Below are 24,084 nucleotides of genomic sequence, written 5' to 3'. Positions count from 1 at the left end.
CCCACTCCGCCATGCCCCCCTCCAGGTGTTAGACCCCTTGAAACATCTTTTCCATCACTTTTGTGGCCAGCATAATTATTATTTTTTTTCAAAGTTCGCATCCCCATTGAAGTCTATTGCGGTTCGCGAACTTTAATGCGAACCGAACCTTCCGCGGAAGTTCGCGAACCAGGTTCGCGAACCTAAAATCGGTAGTTCGGCCCAACTCTACTCTGGATTTCTGGATTGTGGTTTTCTGACCTTAGCCTGACTTTGGGTAACTGCTAAGGAGGTTAAGGACCATCTCAGCTGAGAATCAATGGTGTGCACACGAGTCAGACTACCCCCCTCACCCCCCAATGTCGTCTAAAAAAAATCTGGCTCCTGACCTTTCCTCTTCACCCTCCCTGCTGGAAGCCTCTCCGTTATGTTGGCTGATGGTGTAATGGTTAAGGGCTCTGCCTCTGACACAGGAGACCAGGGTTCGAATCTCGGCTCTGCCTGTTCAGTAAGCCAGCACTAATTCAGTAGGAGACCTTTGGCAAGTCTCCCTTACACTGCTACTGCCAATAGAGCGCGCCCTAGTGGCTGCTGCTCTGCTCTGGCGCTTTGAGTCCGCAAGGAGAAAAGCGCAATATAAATGTTATTTGTCTTGTCTTGTCTTGTCTTATGAGCCATGCATCATTCCTCCATCCCTCTCCATAGAAGAAGATGCTAGCAATTGGTCTATACAGCACTCAGCCCCAAACTGTCACTCAAGGGATCAAGTCCCCCTGGATGACAGTACTTGTTGTATGTGTGTAGGTAGCACACAGTTCAGTGGCAGTTAGGGGTAGGCATCAGGAAGGGTGTTTGTTCAGGAGGGGGCAGATAGGGTTTGGCATCAGAAAGGATGTTTGTTCGGGGGGTGGGGCAGCGGTTCAGGTTATGCATCGGGAAGGGTGTTTGTGCAGGTGGGGCATTTAGAGTTAGGTGTCAGGGGGGAGGGTTTATTGTTAGAGTAGGGTTAGTTTTAGCTATAGTAAAATATCGGTAACATTTAACACTATTTTACTATCAAAAATTAACACTTCAAACAGTTGAATATCGGCAGTTTTCCTGCGCTCAATTTTCCTTGGTGCTCTTATTTCACGTATGCCTTGAGATACGATATTAAATTTGACTAGGCATTTTCTCCTACTCTACACTAAAGCTGCATACACATATACAATGGTGGGGGCCACCTTGGCTGAGAATCTAGCATGTGTACAGTTGCCCCTGACCCATCTTAACTTTCTATCTATATAATTCTTTAATGGCCAAGTCATTCACCTGTCTGCACCCAACTGAGCATGCATTTCACTTGTTTAAAGGATACCCGAAGTGACATGTGACATGATGAGATAGACATGTGTATGTACAGTGCCTAGCACACAAATAACTATGCTGTGTTGCTTTTTTTTCTTTCGCTGCCTGAAAGAGTTAAATATCAGGTATGTAAGTGGCTGACTCAGTCCTGACTCAGACAGGAAGTGACTACAGTGTGACCCTCACTGATAAGAAATTCCTCGTTTCATCTCTTTCTTGGTCTCAGAAGCCATTTTCTGCTAGGACAGTGTTTTATAGTAGGAATTTCTTATCAGTGAGGGTCACACTGTAGTCACTTCCTGTCTGAGTCAGGACTGAGTCAGCCATTTACATCCAGATATTTAACTCTTTCAGGTGAAGAAAGAAAAAAAGGAACACAGCATAGTTATGTGTGCACTAGGCACTGTGCATACACATGTCTATCTCATCATGTCACATGTCTTCACCCAACTGAGCATGCATTTCACTTGTTTAAAGGATACCCAAAGTGACATGTGACATGATGAGATAGACATGTGTTTGTACAGTGCCTAGCACACAAATAACTATGCTGTGTTGCTTTTTTTCTTTCGCTGCCTGAAAGAGTTAAATATCAGGTATGTAAGTGGCTGACTCAGTCCTGACTCAGACAGGAAGTGACTACAGTGTGACCCTCACTGATAAGAAATTCCTCTTTTCATCTCTTTCTTGGTCTCAGAAGCCATTTTCTGCTAGGAAAGTGTTTTATAGTAGGAATTTCTTATCAGTGAGGGTCACACTGTAGTCACTTCCTGTCTGAGTCAGAACTGAGTCAGCCATTTACATCCAGATATTTAACTCTTTCAGGTGAAGAAAGAAAAAAAAGGAACACAGCATAGTTATTTGTGCACTAGGCACTGTGCATACACATGTCTATCTCATCATGTCACATGTCACTTCAGGTATCCTTTAAAACTAAAAACAAACAAACAGCAACTGAAAGTCACTGCAGTAAAGGCCTGGTGGAGCATTAAAAAGGAGCAAACCCAGCATCTGGTGATGTCCATGAGTTCAAGAATTAAGGCTGTCATTGCCAGCAAAGGGTTTTCAAACAAGTATTATAAATGAACATTTTATTTCCAGTTATTTAATTTGTCCCCTGAAATGAAGGGATTGTGTTAAAAAATGTTTTAGTTGCCTCACATTTTTATTCAGTCGTTTTGTTCACCCCACTGAATTAAAGCTGAAAGTCTGCACTTCAACTGCATCTGAAAACTGTCATTAAAAATTAATGTACTATAGAACCACAATTAGAAAAATGTTGCCTTTGTCCAAATATTTATGGGCCTTACTGTATACCCATAATAATTCAATGAAATGAAATAGATTGGACAAGGGATGCTGACGATGCAAATGATACATTTATATTGTATATATTTGTAACACCATCTTGTTGTGAAAATACTTACACCATGCTGTGGCCTTCTCTGGGTGCCGGGACCTGTCCGGTCTGGGGGATTAATTCCCATGTTAAGTCATTGGGCAGAACTGATAAAATAAAAAATAGATGGGTAAAAAGTTTTTCATTTTCACTAAATGGCTTAAACAGTAACTGTAAAGCGTGTAAGTGCCTATAAACAGTGGTGTAAATTCCCCAGCACCGAAGTCAGTTGCTTCACATTCTCAGGTTACTCAATCTACATTATAATATAAGAAAGCAAACATGGGAAATTCTGTACGCAAATTAGCATCTACAAATATGATTAGTGAGTGATGGATATGTGGTAACTATCCACAAAATAATATGATTTTACCTGCCAGTTATTTACTAACAGAGAATGGTCTGATACCACATTTCAACAAACCTCCCAGTCAAATACAGCATGGAGCAATGATTAATGCACCGCAAATCACTCACCAAATCACCAATCTGGCATCTTTTGATATAACCCTATTTTTTCCAGCTTTCCCAAAACATGGTCAACCACAATTTTAGGCAGTTTTTGTGGTGTACATGGAAAAGACGTACTCTGCGATTTGGGTGCCAGATCATGTGGTAAACTATTTCCAATACTGTAGTTAGAATGTTGGTAAAGTTACCAATATTCAACTATTGACTTCCCTTACCTATACCTCATACTAATGCTCACCTACCCACACCTAAAACTAACCTCCCTTACCTACTCCTAAAACTAACTCCTTCCCCACACTTATGCCTAGCACTAAACTTTTCCCTATCTACGCATAACAATAGCCCTTCTACCTACAACTAACACTAACCCCCCCCAACCTACATCTACTAACCAAGCTTATAGCTCCACCGCTATCTGGAGCTCGGCTACATAATAGCTAAACTCTGGGCACCGTTTACTCAGTTCTGTTGCTGCCTGAACCAGTAGCTGGAGTTTGGCTATATGCTAGCAGAATTCTGATGCCTAAGAAACCCTGGGTGCAGCTTACTCACCCCAGCAGCTATCTCCATCGGTGTCCAGAGTTTGGCTACATGACAGCTGAATGCCAGGCGCCACTTACTAACCCCTACTGCTGACAACTGGCATTTGGCTACATGATAGTTGAACTCCAGGTGCAGCTTACTAACCCCTACTGCTGGTATCTGGAGTTTGGCTACATGATAGTTGAACTCCAGGTGCAGTTTACTAACCCCTACTGCTGGTATCTGGAGTTTGGCTGCATGATAGTTGAACTCCAGATGCCGCTCACAGACCTCTAAAGCCATCTGCCAGTAGCCAGAGTTTGGCTATTTTATACCCGGGCACCCAAATTATTCAGCCGGCACCACCATAGCTGCAAATTACATTGAGGTCTATGCCAGCGCTTAATTTACTGATAATCACGCTGTGCGTCTAAATTACATGCTTTGGTTTGGGTGTAAGTAGCATTTTTCTGGCATATTTGATGATATACAGTATTTTTATAAACCTTTACTTGATGAAATTTGTTGTGGTTTATTAGTGATACTGTTTTTAATGGTTTAAAGCGGAATATAACCCGGCATTTCAACTTTGCTCTAAAACATTATTTACAGTATATTATATGCAACCAGCATTTTTTTTTTACTAGACCAGCATTGGAAGGGTTACACAGAGCTTTAAAGTTCCTGGAGAGAACTGCAGATGCATCCGAAGCTTACATAGATACATTTTGTTTACATAAATGTATCTAAGTGTTGAATGTGACTCACTCTCTCTGACTGAGAAGGAGCTGGAGGACAGCCAAAGAGTGTGTAACATTTATCACTTGTTACATTCTATTTAGTTAAATGTATATATCTGAACTTCTGCATATCTCTCCACGGAACTTTAAACCTCTGGTCTAGTAAAAAAAAAATGCTGGTTGCATATAATATGCTGTAAATAATGTTTTAGAGCAAAGTTGAAATGCAGGGTTATATTCCGCTTTAAGAACCATTGACCTGGAAACCGTTGATTTTTCATATCAGTGTAAGCATGTGCTTATTGGTATCTTGTCTCAGTGAGTGAGGTAAGAGAGTACTGTACATGCTTATTAATGAAGCAAATGTAATGTAGCGGACGCTAGTGGATTCAGAGCCCTAAAAAGGCTCTAATGATTACTTACTGTATTTCGCGCCGTATAAGATGCTCCGGAATATAAGACGCACCTAGGTTAAGAGGACAAAAACCAGGGGAAAAAAATATAAATTAAACCTGGTGCGTCCATATTTCAGGAGCGTCTTGTACATGACCTCCCCCAAATGGTGCCCTCCTGTCACCCCAGGTGTCCTGTCACCCCAGGTGTCCTCCTGTCACCCCCAGGTGTCAGTGTTGTACCCCCCAAGTGTCCTCCTTTCTCTCCAAGTGTCCTCCTGTCACCCCAAGTGTCCTCCTGTCCCCCCCAAGTGTCCCCCCAAGTGTCATCCTGTCCCCCCCAAGTGTCCTCCTGTCCCCCCCCAAGTGTCCCCCCAAGTGTCATCCTGTCCCCCCCAAGTGTCCTCCTGTCCCCCCAAGTGTCCTCTCCACTCTGTATCCCGCTGTGAGTCCCCCCCCCACTTGTCTCTACCGCCCCTGTCGCCGGGTCCCCCCCTGTGTCGCCAGGCCCCCCCGTGAAAAGCAGAAGCGGCAGAAGCTTACCTCCTCCATCTTGCCCGCGACGATTGAAGACATCCGGCTTCTGTGGGTGGCTTCCTCTAGTGACAGCTTCTAATGATGCGTAATTGATGATGCGTCATTAGAAGCCGGCACTAGAGGAAGTCGCCCACAGAAGCCGGATGTCTTCAATTGCTATGGGCAAGATGGAGGAGGTAAGCTTCTGCCGCTTCTCACGGGGACGGGACCCGGCGACACAGTAGGGGATGGAGACAAGTGAGGGGGGGGACTCACAGCGGGACACAGGCAAGGCAGGGAATCCCCGATGGCGTCGGGTCGGCGGTTCGTAGCGGCGGGCGTCCGTATAAGACGCAGGGACTTTTTCTCCCCATTTTTTGGGGAGAAAAATGCGTCTTATACGGCGGAAAATACGGTACTGTGGCCCATATGCAATTAACTTTTTCACCTGAGTTATCTCCTAGGAGATGATTTTCATCTTCTATTTAAACTAACTTTTCAGCATTTTAGAATTGAAAAAGTACCCAAAAGTTGGTAAAAAAGCACTATCAAATTTATTTTGAGTATTTTTTTGCTTGCTGGTGGCTTTAAAGGCATTTTATGACAAGTTATGAAAATATCACTTGGGAGAAAACTCAGGAGAAAAAGTGAATTGCATATGGCCCTGTGTCTTTCAAAACAAGGCCCCTGACAAACTGCTATCTGCAGGCACCTTACAAACATGACATCATCATGTTACAAGAATCACACTTTTTGCCTGTGAATGGCAAAATTGCCCCAACAAAAAATGAAACAAACAAACAAACAAAAAACCTAGATAAACAAAATCTTACTTGTCAGCATGTAAAAGTCATTGAAGTACAATGGATTCTCATCCTATGAGAGAAGAAAGTTGTCTTTGAGATTTACTGAATCATTTTCAAAGTATATTACATGACCAGTATTCTTATATGGTAGTAAGAAAACCATGCTCCTTAAAGCATTTTTTGCAGGTTTTGGCACACAGACCATGCATGCTCATACCCAACAATATGCGCACGGACGAAGCCACTAATAATATATTCAAATATAAAAATGCAAACAATGAGCAGAAAATAATGTACTGTAACAGGAAAGCACATTAGAAGTGGAATCCCATAGTCTTATTTTGTACCTGATACAGCAAAATGTGTTTCTTAGCCACAGCGAGATTTACAACTTCTAATTAGAGAGAGAGAGAGTCATGCTTCAGTCTAAATACATTCTGACTGCAGAGAAATTGGCATTTAAAGCCCTGAATTCTTTACCCTTAGAGTGAGAAAAAACACAACCTATTTCTAAATAGTATAAGGAATGTACATTTGCATGTTTATCTCCTAATGTCACTTTTCACTTCAGGCACCCTTTAGCATGTTGCCTATATATATTCTTCCCTGTTAATTTAGTTCTGACTGTTTGCTACTCCGTATATTTCGTGAGTTGTGTAATAGGGATGATCAATGAGATGCAAATTGTTCCAAAATTATGCAAATTCTTATGCAAATGTATGCAGTTTGAAAATGGACCAATCCGTTTAAACCATGTTTAAATTGATTGGTCCATTTTAAAGCTGCATACATTTGCATACAAATTTGCAGATATTGCATCAACTCGGAGCACATCTGTGATCATCCCTATTGTCTAACATCAAAAGTTGTACCATCTAAACCTAGCTGATTTCCCACAGGTGATACAGTTACCCCTATCCCCCCCCCCCCCCCCCCACACACACACACACACCTTTCATTAGCTCCATTCAGTATACTCATCTTCACCCTAGAATAAACTTTATGCTGCTAAATTCTGTTCCCATCAGAAATGACCAACCACCAGGATTCTCTGTAACGATCGGTGAAGCACAGAGAGGATCTGATTACCGGTGATCTGCAGTATCACTGGGAATACAGATATATACCAGATTATAAGTGATCTGCAGTATCACCGATAATCCGATATACCAGCTAACCTCTGTTCACCTGAGTAGAGTGTAGTGTTAGGTGCAACAGTAACACTTAGAGGACTAGGCCTCAGCGCAGTAAGGAGTACTGCACGGATTCCTTCCAAAGACCTGAACTCTCCAAGACGGGAGGAGTCAGGCTCAGAGTAGGAAGGATGGTCTGAAAGTGACACTCTGGAGGAAGTGTCACTAACAGGACGGGGAACCGCCTTCAATAGTAAGGTCGGTTCTCGAGATCGGACAAGCCAGGTCGTAAACACACGGACAGATAAGGTACAGATTCACAAGGCAGAAGCGGAGTCTTAGGTACAGGCTGAGTTCGGCAACAGGGTATCAGATATATCGAGGTACAAGATCAGGATACAGAAGCAGAGTCTAAGGACGAGCCAGGGTTCGGCAACAGAGTGACAGAATGGCAAGGTACAAGATCAGAGTTCAGGAGGATAGTCAGGCAGGAAAAGGGTCATAACAGGAAATCACAATCAAACTAGTACTTTAAGCTATCAACAAAATCTAGCTAAGTGTAGGATTACAGCTCCAGCTGGTCCTGGCACACTTCAGGATCTGACTAAGGGTCTGAGTGCTCCCACGTTGTGTTCGCAACGCCAGACAACCAGCAACTGAACAGCCGGCAGTATATATACCCAGACATCTCTCCAGCACCTCCCTAAGTGCTGGACCAATAAGGAATGGAGCCAGAGTCAGCTGACCAGCCTGGTCAGCTTACTCACTTCTGATTGTCATAAAATCCCTGCCTGAGTGCGCGCGCGTCACTCTAAACCTAGAGGGACTATGAGTCCCAGCCACACCAGCGCTGTCCCTGCCAGCTGCGGGAGCCGTCGCACTGCACGCGGCGGCTTCTCCGCTTTCAGCACAGTTCACGCGGCATGCGGCGGCTTCTCCATGCTGCGCCACCATGCCGAACGCGGAAGCAGCCGCTCTGCTCTGAGAGTAAGCGGCTGCCTTTCCGCACTTTCTCAAAGTACCCCCCCCGAGGAGTGGACTCCGGACAACTCCTACCAGGTTTCTCGGGATGTAAGGCATGAAACTCCTTCCTTAATTTGTCCGCATTCATGCATGCGACTCCCAGGCACCCATTGTCTCTCCTCAATGCCATACCCTTTCCAATGCACCAGATATTGTACTGAGTTTTGTACAATGCGTGAATCTAATATCTTTTCCACCTCGTACTCAGGTTGGTCATCTATCATCACAGGAGGAGGAGGAGTAGGGCCCACATGAACTGCCGGTTTGAGCAGGGACACGTGAAATGATCTCACCCCACGCATGCTGGCGGGAAGATCAACGGCATAAGTAACGTTGTTGATTTTTTTAGTCACAGAAAATGGACCCACAAACCTGGGGCCCAGTTTGGCAGATGGCTGTTTCATGGTCAAGTGACGTGTGGACACCCAGACTAAATCCCCTGGCTGAAACTTCCATTCCAAGGAACGTTTCTTGTCCACTTGACCCTTTTGATTTTGAAATGCTTTCTGCAAATTCTCTTTAACCATTCCCCAATTGTCCCTGAGTGACCTCTGCCAATCCTCCAGTGCTGGAAACGGAGTGGAGGCCACTGGCAATGGGGAGAACTTAGGCAACCTCCCGTTTACTATCTGGAATGGAGAGAACCCCGAGGAGGAACTTTTCAAGTTATTGTGTGCAAACTCCGCGAAAGGCAGGAACTTGACTCGATCGTTCTGTGCCTCAGCAACATAACACCTCAAAAATTGTTCCAAAGCCTGATTGACCCTCTCCGTTTGCCCATTGGTCTGTGGGTGGTAGCCTGACGAGAATGACAGCTCCATGCCCATTTGATGACAAAATGCCCTCCAAAATCCAGACACAAATTGGACTCCCCTATCTGACACAATGTTCTCCGGAATGCCATGCAACCGGAAGACGTGAACGATGAACAATTCGGCCAGTTCCTGAGCCGAGGGGAGTCCTTTCAGGGGCACAAAATGGGCCATTTTGCTAAAGCGGTCGACTACCACCCAAATGACCGACATGCCTTCAGACCTGGACAATTCCCCCACAAAATCCATGGACAGATGGGTCCATGGCTCGCTCGGGGTGGGCAAAGGCTGTAACCTTCCCACAGGTGCCAGCCGGGAGGGTTTACTTTTAGCACATACCGCACATTCCCTAACAAATTCCTTGCAGTCTGTGGCCAAGGAAGGCCACCAAGCAAACCTGGCAATCAGATCCTGCGTTCTGGCAGCACCAGGGTGACCCGCATTCTTATGGGCGTGAAACATTTGTAAAACCTGTAGACAAAAAGGCAGTGGGATAAACAAAACCCCCTCAGGTTTTCCCTCAGGGACATCCTGCTGAAAGGGACCCAGAACCTTTGTCCAATCCTCCCAGGTCTCTGTGGCTGCTAACACTAACCTCTGCGGGATGATGGACTCAGGAGCGGGGGGCTGTGCTGTCTCTAATTCGAGACATCTGGACAGGGCATCTGCCTTGATGTTTTTGCTGCCTGGAGTGTACGTGATAATGAATCTGAACCTCGTAAAAAATAAAGACCAACGGCCTGACGGGGACTCAGTCTCTTAGCCCCCTCGATGTATTCCAAATTCTTGTGATCAGTGTAAACCGTGATCGTATGTTCTGCCCCTTCTAACCAATGGCGCCATTCCTCAAATGCCAATTTAATGGCCAGAAGTTCCCGGTTGCCTATGTCGTAGTTTTTCTCTGCCGGTGAAAACCTACGGGAAAAATAAGCGCATGGATGTAATCTGCCCTGCAACCCTGACCGCTAAGACAGCACTGCCCCCACCCCAACCTCCGAGGCGTCAACCTCCACAATAAAGGGAAAGGACGTGTCTACATGTCTCAAAATAGGCGCTGAGCAAAACAATTTTTTCAAGTGAGAAAAGGCTGCCACAGCCTCAGGGGACCAGTGGTTGGTATCTGCCCCCTTTTTTGTGAGACTGGTAAGGGGGGCAATTATTGTGGAGTACCCCTTTATGAACCTCCTATAGTAGTTCGCAAAACCCAAAAATCTCTGCAGGGGCTTCAACCCCACTGGCTGTGGCCATTCCAGGACGGCTGTGACCTTGGCAGGATTCATTGACAGGCCTGAGGTGGAAATCACATACCCTAAAAACGTGACAGTGGTCACCTCGAAAATACACTTCTCCACCTTGGCATAAAGCTTATTTTGCCTCAATTTGTCCAACACAAATTTAACATGAACCCTGTGCTCGGAGAGGTTGTTGGAATAGATTAGTATATTGTCGAGGTATACCAGCACAAATCTACCCAACACCTCCCTGAATACCTCGTTGATTAATTCTTGGAAGACGGCTGGCGCATTGCACAACCCGAAGGGCATCACTAAGTACTCGTAATGCCCGTCGGGTGTGTTGAAGGCCGTCTTCCACTCATCGCCCTTTCTAATGCGGATCAGGTTGTATGCACCCCTCAGATCTAACTTTGAAAAGATCTTAGCGTTTGTGACCTGCGTGAACAAATCGTCTATCAATGGTAACGGATAACGATTCTTCACTGTGATTTTATTCAGGCCACGGTAGTCGATGCAAGGTCGAAGCCCCCCGTATTTTTTCTTAACAAAAAAGAAACCGGCCCCCGCAGGTGACCGGGAGGGGCGAATGAACCCTTTGGCTAGATTGTCCCAAATATACTCCTGCATCGCTATTTTCTCTGGTCCAGACAAATTATACAGGTGACCCCTAGGGGGCATACAACCGGCACAGAGATCGATGGGGCAATCGAAAGGGCGATGAGGAGGTAACTTGTCAGCAGCCTTGGGACAGAATACATCCGAGAATTCGGAGTATTGCTCAGGAACACCCTCCACATGAAACTTGGTCTGACCTAATGTCACTTTCCCTAGACACTGCTGGGAACAGAAGTTTGACCAACTAGTTAATTGTCCTGCAGCCCAATTAATCTGTCGCGAATAGAGCTGCAGCCAGGGCATACCTAAAACAATTGTGGAGGTAGTCATATGTAATACAAAAAAACGTAAACTTTTTTTATGCAGAACCCCAATAGTGACTTCCACCTCTGGTGTCTGAGACAGCGGACGGTCCCTTTGTAGCGGGGAGTCGTCCACAGCAGTAACCTGGATAGGTGGTCTTACTGGGGTGAGTGGAATGCCCAACTTCTCTGCAAACTCAGAACACATAAAATTAGCCGCGGAACCTGAATCAACAAAGGCCTCCGTGGCTTCAGATTTGTCCCCCCACATAATCGTACAAGGAAGGAGCAAACGTTTTTCTTTTAGGGGTATGAGTTGGGCGCCTAGGGTGTTACCCCTTACAACTCCTAGGCGGTAGCGTTTCCCGGCTTATTTGGCTTAATAGGACAGTCTCGTACCCTATGCCCCCCAACACCACAGTACAAACATAATTGTTCAGACATTCTCCGTCTTCTCTCTACTTGGGTCAGTTTAGACCGACCGATCTGCATCGGCTCAGGTGGAGGCAAGACCGGAGAGGATGAGACAGAAGGAGATGGAGTTACTAGGGGTGCAGCGGGAGGTGCTGCATAAGAAGTCAACCTGACACGATGACTGCCCCTTGTCTGTCTCTGATGGCGTAGCCTTCGGTCGATTCGAATGGCCGATGAGATGGCCTCATCGACTGTTTTGGGCTCGGGTTGACTTAACATTAGGTCGGAGACCTCATCCGACAATCCAGACAGGAAATAATCCAACAGGGCATAGGTGTCATATCTGGCCGTAACTGACCACCTACGAAATTCGGCAGCATAATCTTCGACTGGACCCTTGCCTTGCCGTAAGAGCTTAAGCTTCCGCTCAGAGGTCGCAGCAAGTTCTGGGTCGTCGTAGATTACTGCCATGGCTTTAAAGAATTTCTCTACCGAGGTAAGGGCTAAGTCACCGGCGGGCAAATTGTACGCCCAGGTCTGGGAGTCACCAGTTAACAAAGTTCTAATAAAGATGACCCGTTGGGTCTCAGTTCCCGAGGATCGGGGTCTCAACTCGAAATAAGGTAACACTCTACTCTTAAAATTCCGGAAGTCAGATTTGTGGCCGGAAAATTTTTCAGGTACGGGCATACGGATATCACTACTGAGAGGGGATTGCACCTCATCAACTGACGTCTGAAGGGTTTGTACAGACCCTGATAGGGCATCAATTAAAGCTTTGTGATGGCCCAGTGCTTGATGGATGTTATCCACCGAAGTGGCAAGCACACCCAGAGGGTCAGCGCGTGCGTCCATCGGTCTTTTGGTCTGGCGTTCTGTAACGATCGGTGAAGCACAGAGAGGATCTGATTACCGGTGATCTGCAGTATCACTGGGAATACAGATATATACCAGATTATAAGTGATCTGCAGTATCACCAATAATCCGATATACCAGCTAACCTCTGTTCACCTGAGTAGAGTGTAGTGTTAGGTGCAACAGTAACACTTAGAGGACTAGGCCTCAGCGCAGTAAGGAGTACTGCACGGATTCCTTCCGAAGACCTGAACTCTCCAAGACGGGAGGAGTCAGGCTCAGAGTAGGAAGGATGGTCTGAAAGTGACACTCTGGAGGAAGTGTCACTAACAGGACGGGGAACCGCCTTCAATAGTAAGGTCGGTTCTCGAGGTCGGACAAGCCAGGTCGTAAACACACGGACAGATAAGGTACAGATTCACAAGGCAGAAGCCGGGTCTAAGGTACAGGCTGAGTTCGGCAACAGGGTATCAGATATATCGAGGTACAAGATCAGGATACAGAAGCAGAGTCTAAGGACGAGCCAGAGTTCGGCAACAGAGTGACAGAATGGCAAGGTACAAGATCAGAGTTCAGGAGGATAGTCAGGCAGGCAAAGGGTCATAACAGGAAATCACAATCAAACTAGTACTTTAAGCTATCAACAAAATCTAGCTAAGTGTAGGATTACAGCTCCAGCTGGTCCTGGCACACTTAAGGATCTGACTAAGGGTCTGAGTGCTCCCACGTTGTGTTCGCAATGCCAGACAACCAGCAACTGAACAGCCGGCAGTATATATACCCAGACTTCTCTCCAGCACCTCCCTAAGTGCTGGACCAATAAGGAATGAAGCCAGAGTCAGCTGACCAGCCTGGTCAGCTGACTCACTTCTGATTGTCATAAAATCCCTGCCTGAGTGCGCGCGCGTCACTCTAAACCTAGAGGGACTATGAGTCCCAGCCACACCAGCGCTGTCCCTGCCAGCTGCGGGAGCCATCGCACTGCACGCGGCGGCTTTTCCGCTTTCAGCACAGTTCACGTGACATGCGGCGGCTTCTCCATGCTGCGCCGCCATGCCAAACGCGGAAGCAGCCGCTCTGCTCTGAGAGTAAGCGGCTGCCTTTCCGCGCTTTCTCACAGTCTCACATTAAATCTCACATCCAACTTTTTTTTTTTTTTTTTACCAGTTTATGTCCCATAAAAAGCATTTGATGAAATATACATTGACCCTATTGTTTTCATGTGAGCTGTATAAGAATAGTAATTGGTTTAATATTGTCCTAATCTTTTTCTCACATGGGATTGTACAGCTATCTTTGTATCTTGTATAAGTAAAAGTTATAGTTTATACTGAAAGATACACTGGACCCATTTATTGTTTCTTGTCTTTATTCTGCTAAGACTGTGTAGAGCGTGGAACATAACCCTAAGTAAAATGCACTGTATGAACAAGGACAACATGTACAGGCACTAGTGACCTCTCAGTTTATAACACTGTTTTTTTGTAATACCTCAAATATTGATACTACCATGACATCGATCCATGCTAGGTGGCTTTTTGTTTCCCTTTATCTCTACTTTAAAGGAATTCAGATTTCCCCATATTACAAATACACATTAAAAACAGCATATAACAGCCCAGGACAGATCTGATCAATATTTTAAAACATGGGCTTTATGGTACGATTTTAGAGATACCCCAGAGTGTAAAAATGTTTTTTCAATTCCTTGAACCATGTAGGTTCATGCCCTTATCTTTATAGAGTTACTTCTGATGATATACACGCATATGGAAATTAGGCTCAATTATCTCTCTGACTATAGTACTCTTTGATCCGCCTATATTATTAATCTACATATGTGCAATTCTATACCCTACAGATAATGTAAACTGTATTCTCTCTGTTATGCTAAAGCACCTTTTCTTGTTATACGTCATGCTTATATTTTGTACTGCTTTTTGAGCTCAATAAAAGCCTAAAAGTTAAAAACAGCATATAATACAAAATTGTAATAAGGAATGCAGTTGTTATACAGTTATTCACTCACCAAATTGCTGCTAATGGAAGATCCTCCAAAAATAAAAGCAATATTGCCTGCAAGTGTCAGAGCATGCCCATGCCTGTATAGTGGATAGCAGAAAGTCAATCCGATATTATACACAAAATAAACAGAAAACAGCCATATATTTAAAAAATGGTAACAGTAAGAAGTCACTAACAAAGGACACACCATTTCAGGATGTATATACATTGTCTTGCTTTATTTTAGCTATCACATCCCATTTCAGCTCCCTACTGTCCAACCAATGCTATGTGCTTCTTGCTAGATGGATGGGAGGCGACAAAGAAACACAGACCGCACACCCTCCGGATGTGGTCAATGCCCAGGGAAGACCATCCAAGTTGCCCTCCCAAAGGATAGTTTCCTTACCTTTTAAAATGTTATCTAAATGCAAGATTGTGCAAAATGCATGTCCTGGAAGTGAACACACCAGAAAGTGAGGCGAGGTCAGTTGCAGCGCTCCCAGGCATAGCAAGAACTTTGTGACAGTGCCTGCTCTGCTAACTATTTGTGTGTGTGTGTGTGTGTGTGTGGGGGGGGGGGGGAGGCATGGGCAAGTGTAATATAAGGGACTACCTAAAGTATCCACTCATGTATATTTACAAATATACTCTTATACACACATACATTTAGTAAGATTGTACAATCATTAGTGGGCACCTTTACATTGCTACCTGGGAAATCAGTTCTTTGGATCTCCTACCAAGGCAATCACTGCTTCTCAACTGCATTGAAATTGGGAAATCAATGCTCTCCATTTAATAAGGAGTTTCTTAATTCACAGCAGTCCATTTACAATGACAGGGTGGGGATGTTTACATAACATGATACTGTATAACCAGGCCTGAACATACAGCGTAGGACATGACATATGCATACACAGAGTGACATATAAGCTTGCTGAACTCTCCGGTTATTATGTAGCTCAGGTTTCCTGATGATGCTCCAAGTCTGTAACATCATGTAACTAAACCAGAGAAATACTTCTGGTTCTAGGCTGAGGGCCATTTCCCACTATGTCTGTGTTTTGCGATGCATCACATGGTGGGCAGTCCCACCCAACCTACCCATTCAGTCCCACCCAGCCTATAGTACCTATTCAGATCGCTATGGTCAGGGGGTGGTGATGTCAGTGCAGCTCCAGGGTGAGGGTGACAGCTAGGCCAGCCAAATAACAGGGCAGTCAGCACATTTGTGGTGCGGTCTAATGAACAAACCTACAATGCATTTACATCAGGATTTGTGGGTTTGGCAGAGGGTGAGATTTAGAGGACCAGAACTTCAGTGTGTACAGGCACCCAAGATGTAAATCTGGCCCTGCCCAAACGTATGAAACAAAGGAAAACTGTAATACTGTATATTTAATTTCAATATAGGTCACAGCTATGCATGCATACCTTATGTACATTTTCTGTTGCTGCTACTACTACTACTACTACTACTACTACTACTACTACTACTACTACTACTACTACTACAAATGAACCCCATCGTGACAGGTTGAGGATAAGCCCAAGCAGAGCTGGGACATGGTCCTTCAGCACCCAAGGCTGAGACACCAAAGTGCTCCCCTCTATCCCTCCTACCCCAGCCGTCACACACTGATTGCTATTAGACTAAGAGGCACCCAGGGCCCCCAACACTTTACTCTCTAGTTATCTGGCTTGCAGTTACTGCAATGCATCCACTCTTCTTACTTCTCAGTGCTTCAAACAGAATAGGGGAATGATAGCTGAGTGAGTTGTGCGCCCCCTTCTACACTGCGCCCTGAGGCTGGAGACTCTCTCGCTTCTGCCTCGGCCCGGCCCTGAGCCCAAGTAATAGGGATAGCCTAAAGGTACATAAAACTAGCTTAGATGCTGTAGCCACTGTTTGAATGTGCTCTAATTCCTTTTCCTATACAATTGGCTTAATTTATTATTAAATGGCCATTTGTAACGATTGTGGAATTTTCTCTATGTGATCAGCGCACAGGACATGCGCTGACACTGCGGAAATCCTCCACAAGCGTATAATTTGAGGGAACCCAGCAAAAGATGCAACGCACCTGTAGAGGGAAATTCCTGTCGGCAGGTGGAGCTGTGGAGTACAGAGGAACAGCTCCTCTGCCCTGCCACAGACGCCAGACAGGAATTGTACGAAGGGAAGAAACGCAGGGCAAGATAGCCCTGAAAGAGAGAGATCAAAGCGACAGAGGGTATGTGTGTCCACCAATCTAGTCGCCACCCTGCGACGATGAACACACAACCATGAAGATCAGGTGAGAAGGCAATCGCAAGAGATGGCGATTGCTAACAGCGACACAAGACTGAATAAGTACAGATGCGGAATGTATGTATGTCCACCAATCTAGCCGCCAACCTGCGACGGTGGACACACAACAGCAGAAACAAAGTAGGAACGCAAACGCGAGAGAGGCGATTGCCAGAGGTGACACAAGGCTTAAGCAAGACAGGGGACGAGAGTAGCAAAGGCACAGCAAATCATACAATGAGAAGATAAGGAAAATAACAAACGTTAACTAAACGCGTACACCGCACTCATTCGCAACAGCGAACGCGTTTACTGGGGTACATCTGAAAATGGCGCAGGGAGAAAAATGGCGCACCGTTCTGCCGATAAATGTATCATAAAACGATATTTACCGTTTTAATGTAAATACAATAAAACGGTAAATTTCGTTTTATGCTACATTAATGATTGCAGAGCGGTGCGCCATGATAAACATGCGGGCTAGCATAGGCAGCGGGGGCTGGGGGAGAGAGGCAGCGGGAGACTAGAGGGTATAGGCAGCAGATGTATGCAGAAGCATACGTTACCTTATCCTGGGCCAGCGATCGCTCCTTCCCTCTGCTCCTTCCATTCGTTTGCTGTAGTCCCGCAGCCGGCCAATCAGCATGCGGAGACTGAAGCCACATGGTGATTGGCCGGCTGCAGGACTACAGTAAACGAATGGAAGAAGTGAAGGAGCGGAGGGAAGGAGCGATCGGCGGCCCGGGACAAGGTAACGTATGCTTCTGCACACATCCTCCCCGCTGCCTATGCCCTCCAGTGTCCCGCTGACTCTCTCCTCCCCCGACCCCCGCTGCATTTTTGAACACTTATAACGCTATTTAGCGTTATAAGTGTAAGGAAAACTACCTGCGCCATTTTTTAACACTTATAACGCTAAATAGCGTTATATAATGTAAGTCTATGGGGCGCCCTTTGTATTCCCCTGGCGCTGTGCGCCATTATTAACTGTCACGGTTTACTGCGCGGTCTCCGCGTGTTAAGCACAACAGAGACAAGCACGCCTAACTAACCCCCGCCACCCAAACATGAAACAGAGAACGCGAGCGCTTGCTTAAGGGTTACCTCACCGAGGCTACAGCAAGCGTTCGTCTCAGACAAGACAGATAGATGAACGGGAAACAGGATAGGAAAGATCCACTGCTCTATCCGCCAGAGCGAGTGCGATCCAGGTAAAGTAACAGAGCTAGCAGGATCCACTGCTCTTACCGCCAGAGCGAGTGCGATCCAAGTATCGAAACAGGGTCATGAGATAGCTGGTAGCAACCGCTGCTCTAGCTATACTCCAAGAAGCAGATCAGAAGGATCCACAGCCGCTACCACTAGAGGCTAGTGTGATCTGAGCAAGACAAAAAGAAGAGATAGCTGGTAGCAACCGCTGCTCCAGCTATACTCCAAGACAGACAGAAGGATTTCCTGACGACCACCGTTGGCGACAGGACAATCGCAACAGAGAGGCAATCCAGACAAAACAGATAAGCAGGCTAACTGCACTAGAGAAGCTGCCTAGTGCAGTCCCCAGAATTACTCTAACTAACTATAACAATCCAACAGGAAGGCTGACACTCCAGGAGTGATTTAACAAACCGTTATGACCAGCGAAGTACTGTGGAATCATATAGTATGTATAGAGCCAGCCTACAAAGGATGTGGCTAGGCAATTTGCATGACAAACGTATTCAAATTCCTCAGCAGCAGCAAGCTGCAAAACTGACAAAAGGTCTCTTTTCCAGAGACCTGCAGAATGCAGACCTGAACAGTGGTCAAAAAGCTGCCTGCCTGCGCAGGCAGCTGAGCGGATCATTACACCATTATAGCGAAAAGTTAAAAATTAAAATAACAAAATAATTACACAGTAGAATGACACCTGTAGGCAGTACATAAAGAACATAATTAAAGTAAAAAAAAGTTTCATTAGAGTAGAAAAATGGGCCATATAAAGTTGCTGTGCCTAGGGAGAGCACAACAAACTTCTTACAGCTACTACATAACACGTATTGCGCAATTAGCACAACCCTCATTACCTAGATAACACGAGTACTGTTGGCTACTTGCATAGCATGTGGTACCTTACAATGCACTCCCTGCACTATCAATATTTAGAGAATATGGCCCAATAAACCTTGCAAGATAGTAGCAGGAGTCTGGTTACAGAGTTTCTGTAAAGGTGCCCATACATGGTACAATTTTTCATTTTTTTTTTGGTTAGATAATTTAGTTTGATTATTCCGTTAGATCAAATATAAAGATTTTTCCAACATGTTTGATTGGATTTTTATAGAAAAAAAATGGATAATCATTAATTTTTCTTGATAAAAAAAAGGATTATATTCGACTTTCATTTGATTAGATCGTTTTAATCGAAAAAAACGGGAAAAACTGACGTTTTTATAGTATCGTGTATGGGTACCTTATTGCTCAGGCAACTGGTCAGATGTTCCTAGCTTCCTTAGTGGTCAATTAGCAGCAAACAGGAAGTTCCTGGTGTTGCTCCATTACTATTCCACAGGATACTTTTGTGACAGCTGTGCAGTACCGGATAACGTGCATGTTTACAGTTGCAGCTAAGTATACTTTTCATGTACTGTATGTTTCATTGTATCACTTTCTACTTTCACATTGCGATTCTGCTTTAAAGAGACTCTGTAACAAAATTTTCATCCTTATTTCTTCTATCCTATAAGTTCCTATACCTGTTCTAATGTGCTCTGTCTAACTGCAGCCTTTTCTATTTGCACAGTGGCTGTATTATCTCTGTTATATGATCTAATCTTCTCTCTTCTGTCGGCTCTGTCGGGCTGAGGCTGGAATGTGTGGAATGTGCTGTACTGCTTGTCATTGGCTAGTAGCTATACACACCCTCTCCAGGCCCCCTGCACACTCTGTATGACTCACACACTCAGCTCTTCTCAGCGTATCACTTGCTATGTCTTTTGTTTGTAAACCCTGGATAAAAATGGCAATTACAAGCCAGGATTGCAGCAGGGAGAGGCAGAAACAGCACAGAGGGGCCCAGGAGAACATAATGAATAGATTGGTATGCTTTTTATTGTAAGAATTTTAGCATACAGATTCTCTTTAACAAGATGCCCAATGCAATGCCCAAGTGTGAAACTAGCCTTAGAGGGTACTTTAAGCACCATACAATACATGACTTCATAATAACACCAAGAATATTCCACCACAAAATAAAAACACATACCGAGGTCTTGGTGGATCTCCAGAAGCTTGCATTTCAATCCAGTGACCACTTGCCAGTGCCATATTTCTGCAGTTTGTAGTAAAGACAATGTTTTGTAATAGTGGCACAGAAACAACATCAAATGCTCATGCAAAATAGTTTCACAGAAGCCATAGGACCAGGGCCAGATTTTGCACTAAGCACTGTACGCTTACAGGCACAGGCAAAGGTGGCCAAATCTATTTTCCACTGGACCACTGGTACTTGACCGGCCGTGCTGGTTAAGCAGTAATAAGAGAGTGGGAGGGTTTGCGTAGAGAAGACAGAGGGTAACTTGGATTGTGTGAATGATAACCTGGGCTGGGAAGTGACGTTTAAGATAATAAAGTTGAAGGGATGGGAGAAAGAGGGCATTTACAGGATACTGGTAGCCAACTGGATTCCACAGTATCCTACACTAAGTTCATGTGGATGGTAAACAAGCCAGTGTATGCTGTTTTCAGCATTTTGCATTGCATAAGAACTGCAGAGCACAGAACTTTGCTAGACAAATAGCTTTTTATTTACAAGGTAATAAAATGCCACTATTGTGCTGCAAAGTCTTTTGGAGTCTGTGGAGACAGGTTTGCAGTAAAACAGCAGTCTGTGAGATAATAGAGCAATACAATACGGTGTGAAGTGAAAGTGAACATATTTGTAATCTCAATATAAAATAAATATGTTTCACCACATTGCAAATGGAAGAAGAAAATTACATTGTGTATCCTTAACAGCCCCCTATATAAATCTAATTACAATGTACACATTCTGATTTATAAAAACTGGAAAATATGTCGGTAACACAATTGCGTCTGTAGCAACCAGAATCTATGGTGTCTTTTCCAGTTCAGACTAGCAAACTCAGAGCTAATGCAACAACAGTAGAGAAGATCTGGTGTCATTCTTTGTTCCCAGTCACACAGAACTTCATTCCTGGAAAATACTGCTAAGAATGTGTGGGAGCAGCTTTTTAAAGGAACCCATAAATATATGATGTCAGTGAAGAGATTCAACCAAGTTATATTAATGTTCTCAGGCTAGAGAATTCTGCCTTGCACTGTACTAACGCGTGTAAATGAACTGCCCATGTTTTACAATGATCATGTTCACATTATGGTGTTACGTCTGTCATCCAGAAGCACTGTCTACACATGGAACACCAGGTGCATTGCGATACTATATAAAGTGATACTTCATAACGCAACAGGTTTGCTATGATCTGCTTTGACTCACATGAGGGCTGCAAATTTTTGCTGCTAAGTAGCAAACAATTTAAAAAAAAATCTAGAGCAAGTTTGATGGATTGCTCAACTTTTTTACAGTTTTGCTGCCCTGGAGAGCATTGTAAATCAGGCCTACAAGGGACAGTGTGGGAAGAAGACTGGGGAAAAGTGTTCAGCTTGGCTGAGTTTATGCTGACATATTTAGGGTACCACTATCGCAAAAAAACTGTAACATTTTAAATTCATATGTATAAAATGTACATTTGATCCAGAATAAAATGCAATATAAATGTATTTTCCTATGTTCCCATCACTTACAGGTAGATAGATAAAATATGACATAAAATATGACAGATCTGACAAGTTTTGGACTAATCCAACTCCTCATGGGGGGTTCTCAGAGTTTTCTTTATTTTAAATATTAGTTACTGAATGGCATTTGCTCAATCCAACTGCAAAAACAGTGTGCAAACGAATAGAGAGGCTGGGCGGTATCTTTGTGTAGATCCGTTAGAGAAAATGCTTTAGTAAAGAATAATTGAAATGCTGAAAATCCCCCATGAGGAGATGGCCTAGTACAAAACCTGTCAGATTTTTACTGCTTACTGTAAGCAACAGCAACATTAAAAAAAGTAATTTATAGTGCATTTTACTGAGGGAGAAATGTACATTGTATATGTATGTTTTTATGTGTTTCAAACCTTAAACATTCTGTTGATAGTGCTCCTCTGGACAAGATGTATTCTGCATATGTGTGTACAGGCCGGGGAACTGTTGTGCATTAATAGTGGCTAAATGTCTGCTTAAGCCACCCCAAAATGACCGACAATGGCTTTAACCTCTTCAGGACCACAGGTTTACACCCCCCTAGTGACCAGGCTATTTTTTACAATTTAGGGCTCTGCAGTTTTAAGAGCTTGCTTCAGAGCCATACGACACAGCACACATGAATCCCCCCCTTTTCTGCCCACCAACATAGCTTTCTGTTGGTGGGCTGTGATCGCTCGTGCAGTGTTTGGGTATATATATATATATATATATATTATATTTTTAAATACATCTGCCTATTTTTATTATTTAACTTCCACTCCCTCCTCCTGCCAGCCAATGACAGCGATCGGCTGTCATAGGCATCAGCCTATGAGAGCTGATCGCTCGTGTGCCTCCCCAGGGGACAGCTGTGCACTGGATCGCAGCACTGTACAGTGTAAATAGATGGTGGTCTCGTCGCCTGACAGTCTCCTAGCGGCGATCGCTCTGTCATTCAAGCGGAGTTGCGCACGCCCCTAGGACTTGACGTCAATTGACGTTAGGCGGTCCTGGGGGAGCCGCCGCATTCACACCAATTGGCATGAGATGGTCCTCTGGTGGTTAAAGCAAATCTGAAGCAAAATAAACTTATGTAATAACGAACTTATTGTATGTGTAATATGGATAATGTATAGAACATTCATAGCAAAGAAAAGAGTCTCCTTGTTTTCCAGAACAGGAAGAGTTAAAAACATGAGTAGCTACTTGGTCCAACTCAGTCCTGTTTTCTGAAGAGCTTAAACAGCCAAGAAACAATAAGAGACAGCTTGAGATACGTTTTTCCTGCTGGAAAGTAAAATTACAGAGTGTAGATTCTAAACTGCAACTGTCATAGTCTGACGCAATGCTATAGATAAAGCAGTATACAGTATATAAACAGTATATAGCAGAAAATAAAAATATGAGACTTTTCTTTGCTACTTACCGTATGTTCTATTTATTACCTGTACTACACATAGAATTCATTATTTCATAAGTTTATCAATATTTTCACTTCAGATGTGCATTAAAGCATTTCATAAAACCATATACAAGCACTACATTCAATTTTCAGGATTTTTGCAAATCATTAGTGTCACTCTAGCAAGGCGCAGACATCATCAGATTTACAACTGTTGTTATACCCAGCTGGAATGTGAAATCACGGGGGAAAATAAAGAACGAGAAAACAAATACTACCTAAGGAAGCTCAAATTCTAATACAAAAGAAAGTGATATTATACTACCTGGTAAAACACCTATGACAACAATAGCTACATATAACTTTCATGCATCATGTTAACTGCTTGTACATTGTACCATTATATTTACTTACCTGAAACTTGCAGATAACTTTGTCAATAGCCCAAGTATGACTGTAGCTAGATAAGTAATAATACACCTTTACCTCTTTTTTGGGGGAAAATAAATGCTAAAATAGACATAAAACTAGAGCAAGATCGATTGAAGACTTTAACTTGCAGCTTAGATGGATGTTTTATTTAACTTGGCACTTGTTGCCATGGCTCAGAGTAAACAAAGGCATCCAGTAAAGTATGAAATTTACATGAATTGTTTCCGGATCAGGAGAAGAGCACATGACAGGTAATGCTGATATGTTATACTGTTTGCTTCAGTAAGTCCAGGAGATCAGATCACCTTGCTGGGATGTGTACCTAGAAACAGAGCTGTAAAGACTGTTGCACAATATGACTCTAAGAGAATTGCAGTTTAACTGAAACAACTCTGAAAATACCATAATAAATGAACTACAGCGTAAGACAAGACTTAAAATTATCTCCATATTATAAAATTAGTAGGAGAAATATTCCTGCTATTCTTTAAAAAATAGCAGTTTCCGTGCTCATCTTTTGGCTTCAGTGGTGTATTGGCGTGACTTGCCAGTGCTACCTGTTCAGCAATAATCTCTATGTAATAATATCTATGTAAATCC

General features: G+C 44.0%; 1 protein-coding gene across 3 annotated transcripts in view; it reads right to left on the bottom strand.

The window, feature by feature from the left end:
* LOC137553309 (uncharacterized) overlaps positions 1-23,808 on the bottom strand; it is a 95,094-nt gene extending 71,286 nt beyond the window's left edge. For 2 of the 3 annotated variants that reach the window (XR_011027241.1, XM_068271443.1), the window contains exons 1-5: positions 23,467-23,808; positions 20,101-20,166; positions 14,592-14,664; positions 6,200-6,242; positions 2,754-2,832 (exon numbers count right to left, since the gene is read on the bottom strand). Coding sequence is in view for 2 of the 3 variants with exons in the window: in XM_068271443.1 (XP_068127544.1) it covers positions 2,754-2,832; positions 6,200-6,242; positions 14,592-14,664; positions 20,101-20,162 (257 nt within the window). In the remaining variant the exon portion in view is untranslated. The remainder of the gene's footprint in view (positions 1-2,753; positions 2,833-6,199; positions 6,243-14,591; positions 14,665-20,100; positions 20,167-23,466) is intronic. The other variant, XM_068271444.1, reaches the window with a different exon arrangement.
* Between the last annotated feature and the right edge of the window lie 276 nt (positions 23,809-24,084).

This window comes from Hyperolius riggenbachi, chromosome 1, assembly GCF_040937935.1.
Source record: "Hyperolius riggenbachi isolate aHypRig1 chromosome 1, aHypRig1.pri, whole genome shotgun sequence".
NCBI lineage: Eukaryota > Metazoa > Chordata > Amphibia > Anura > Hyperoliidae > Hyperolius > Hyperolius riggenbachi.
The sequence above is the reverse complement of the archived record's forward strand: the minus strand, read 5'-3'. Positions and strand labels throughout refer to the sequence as shown.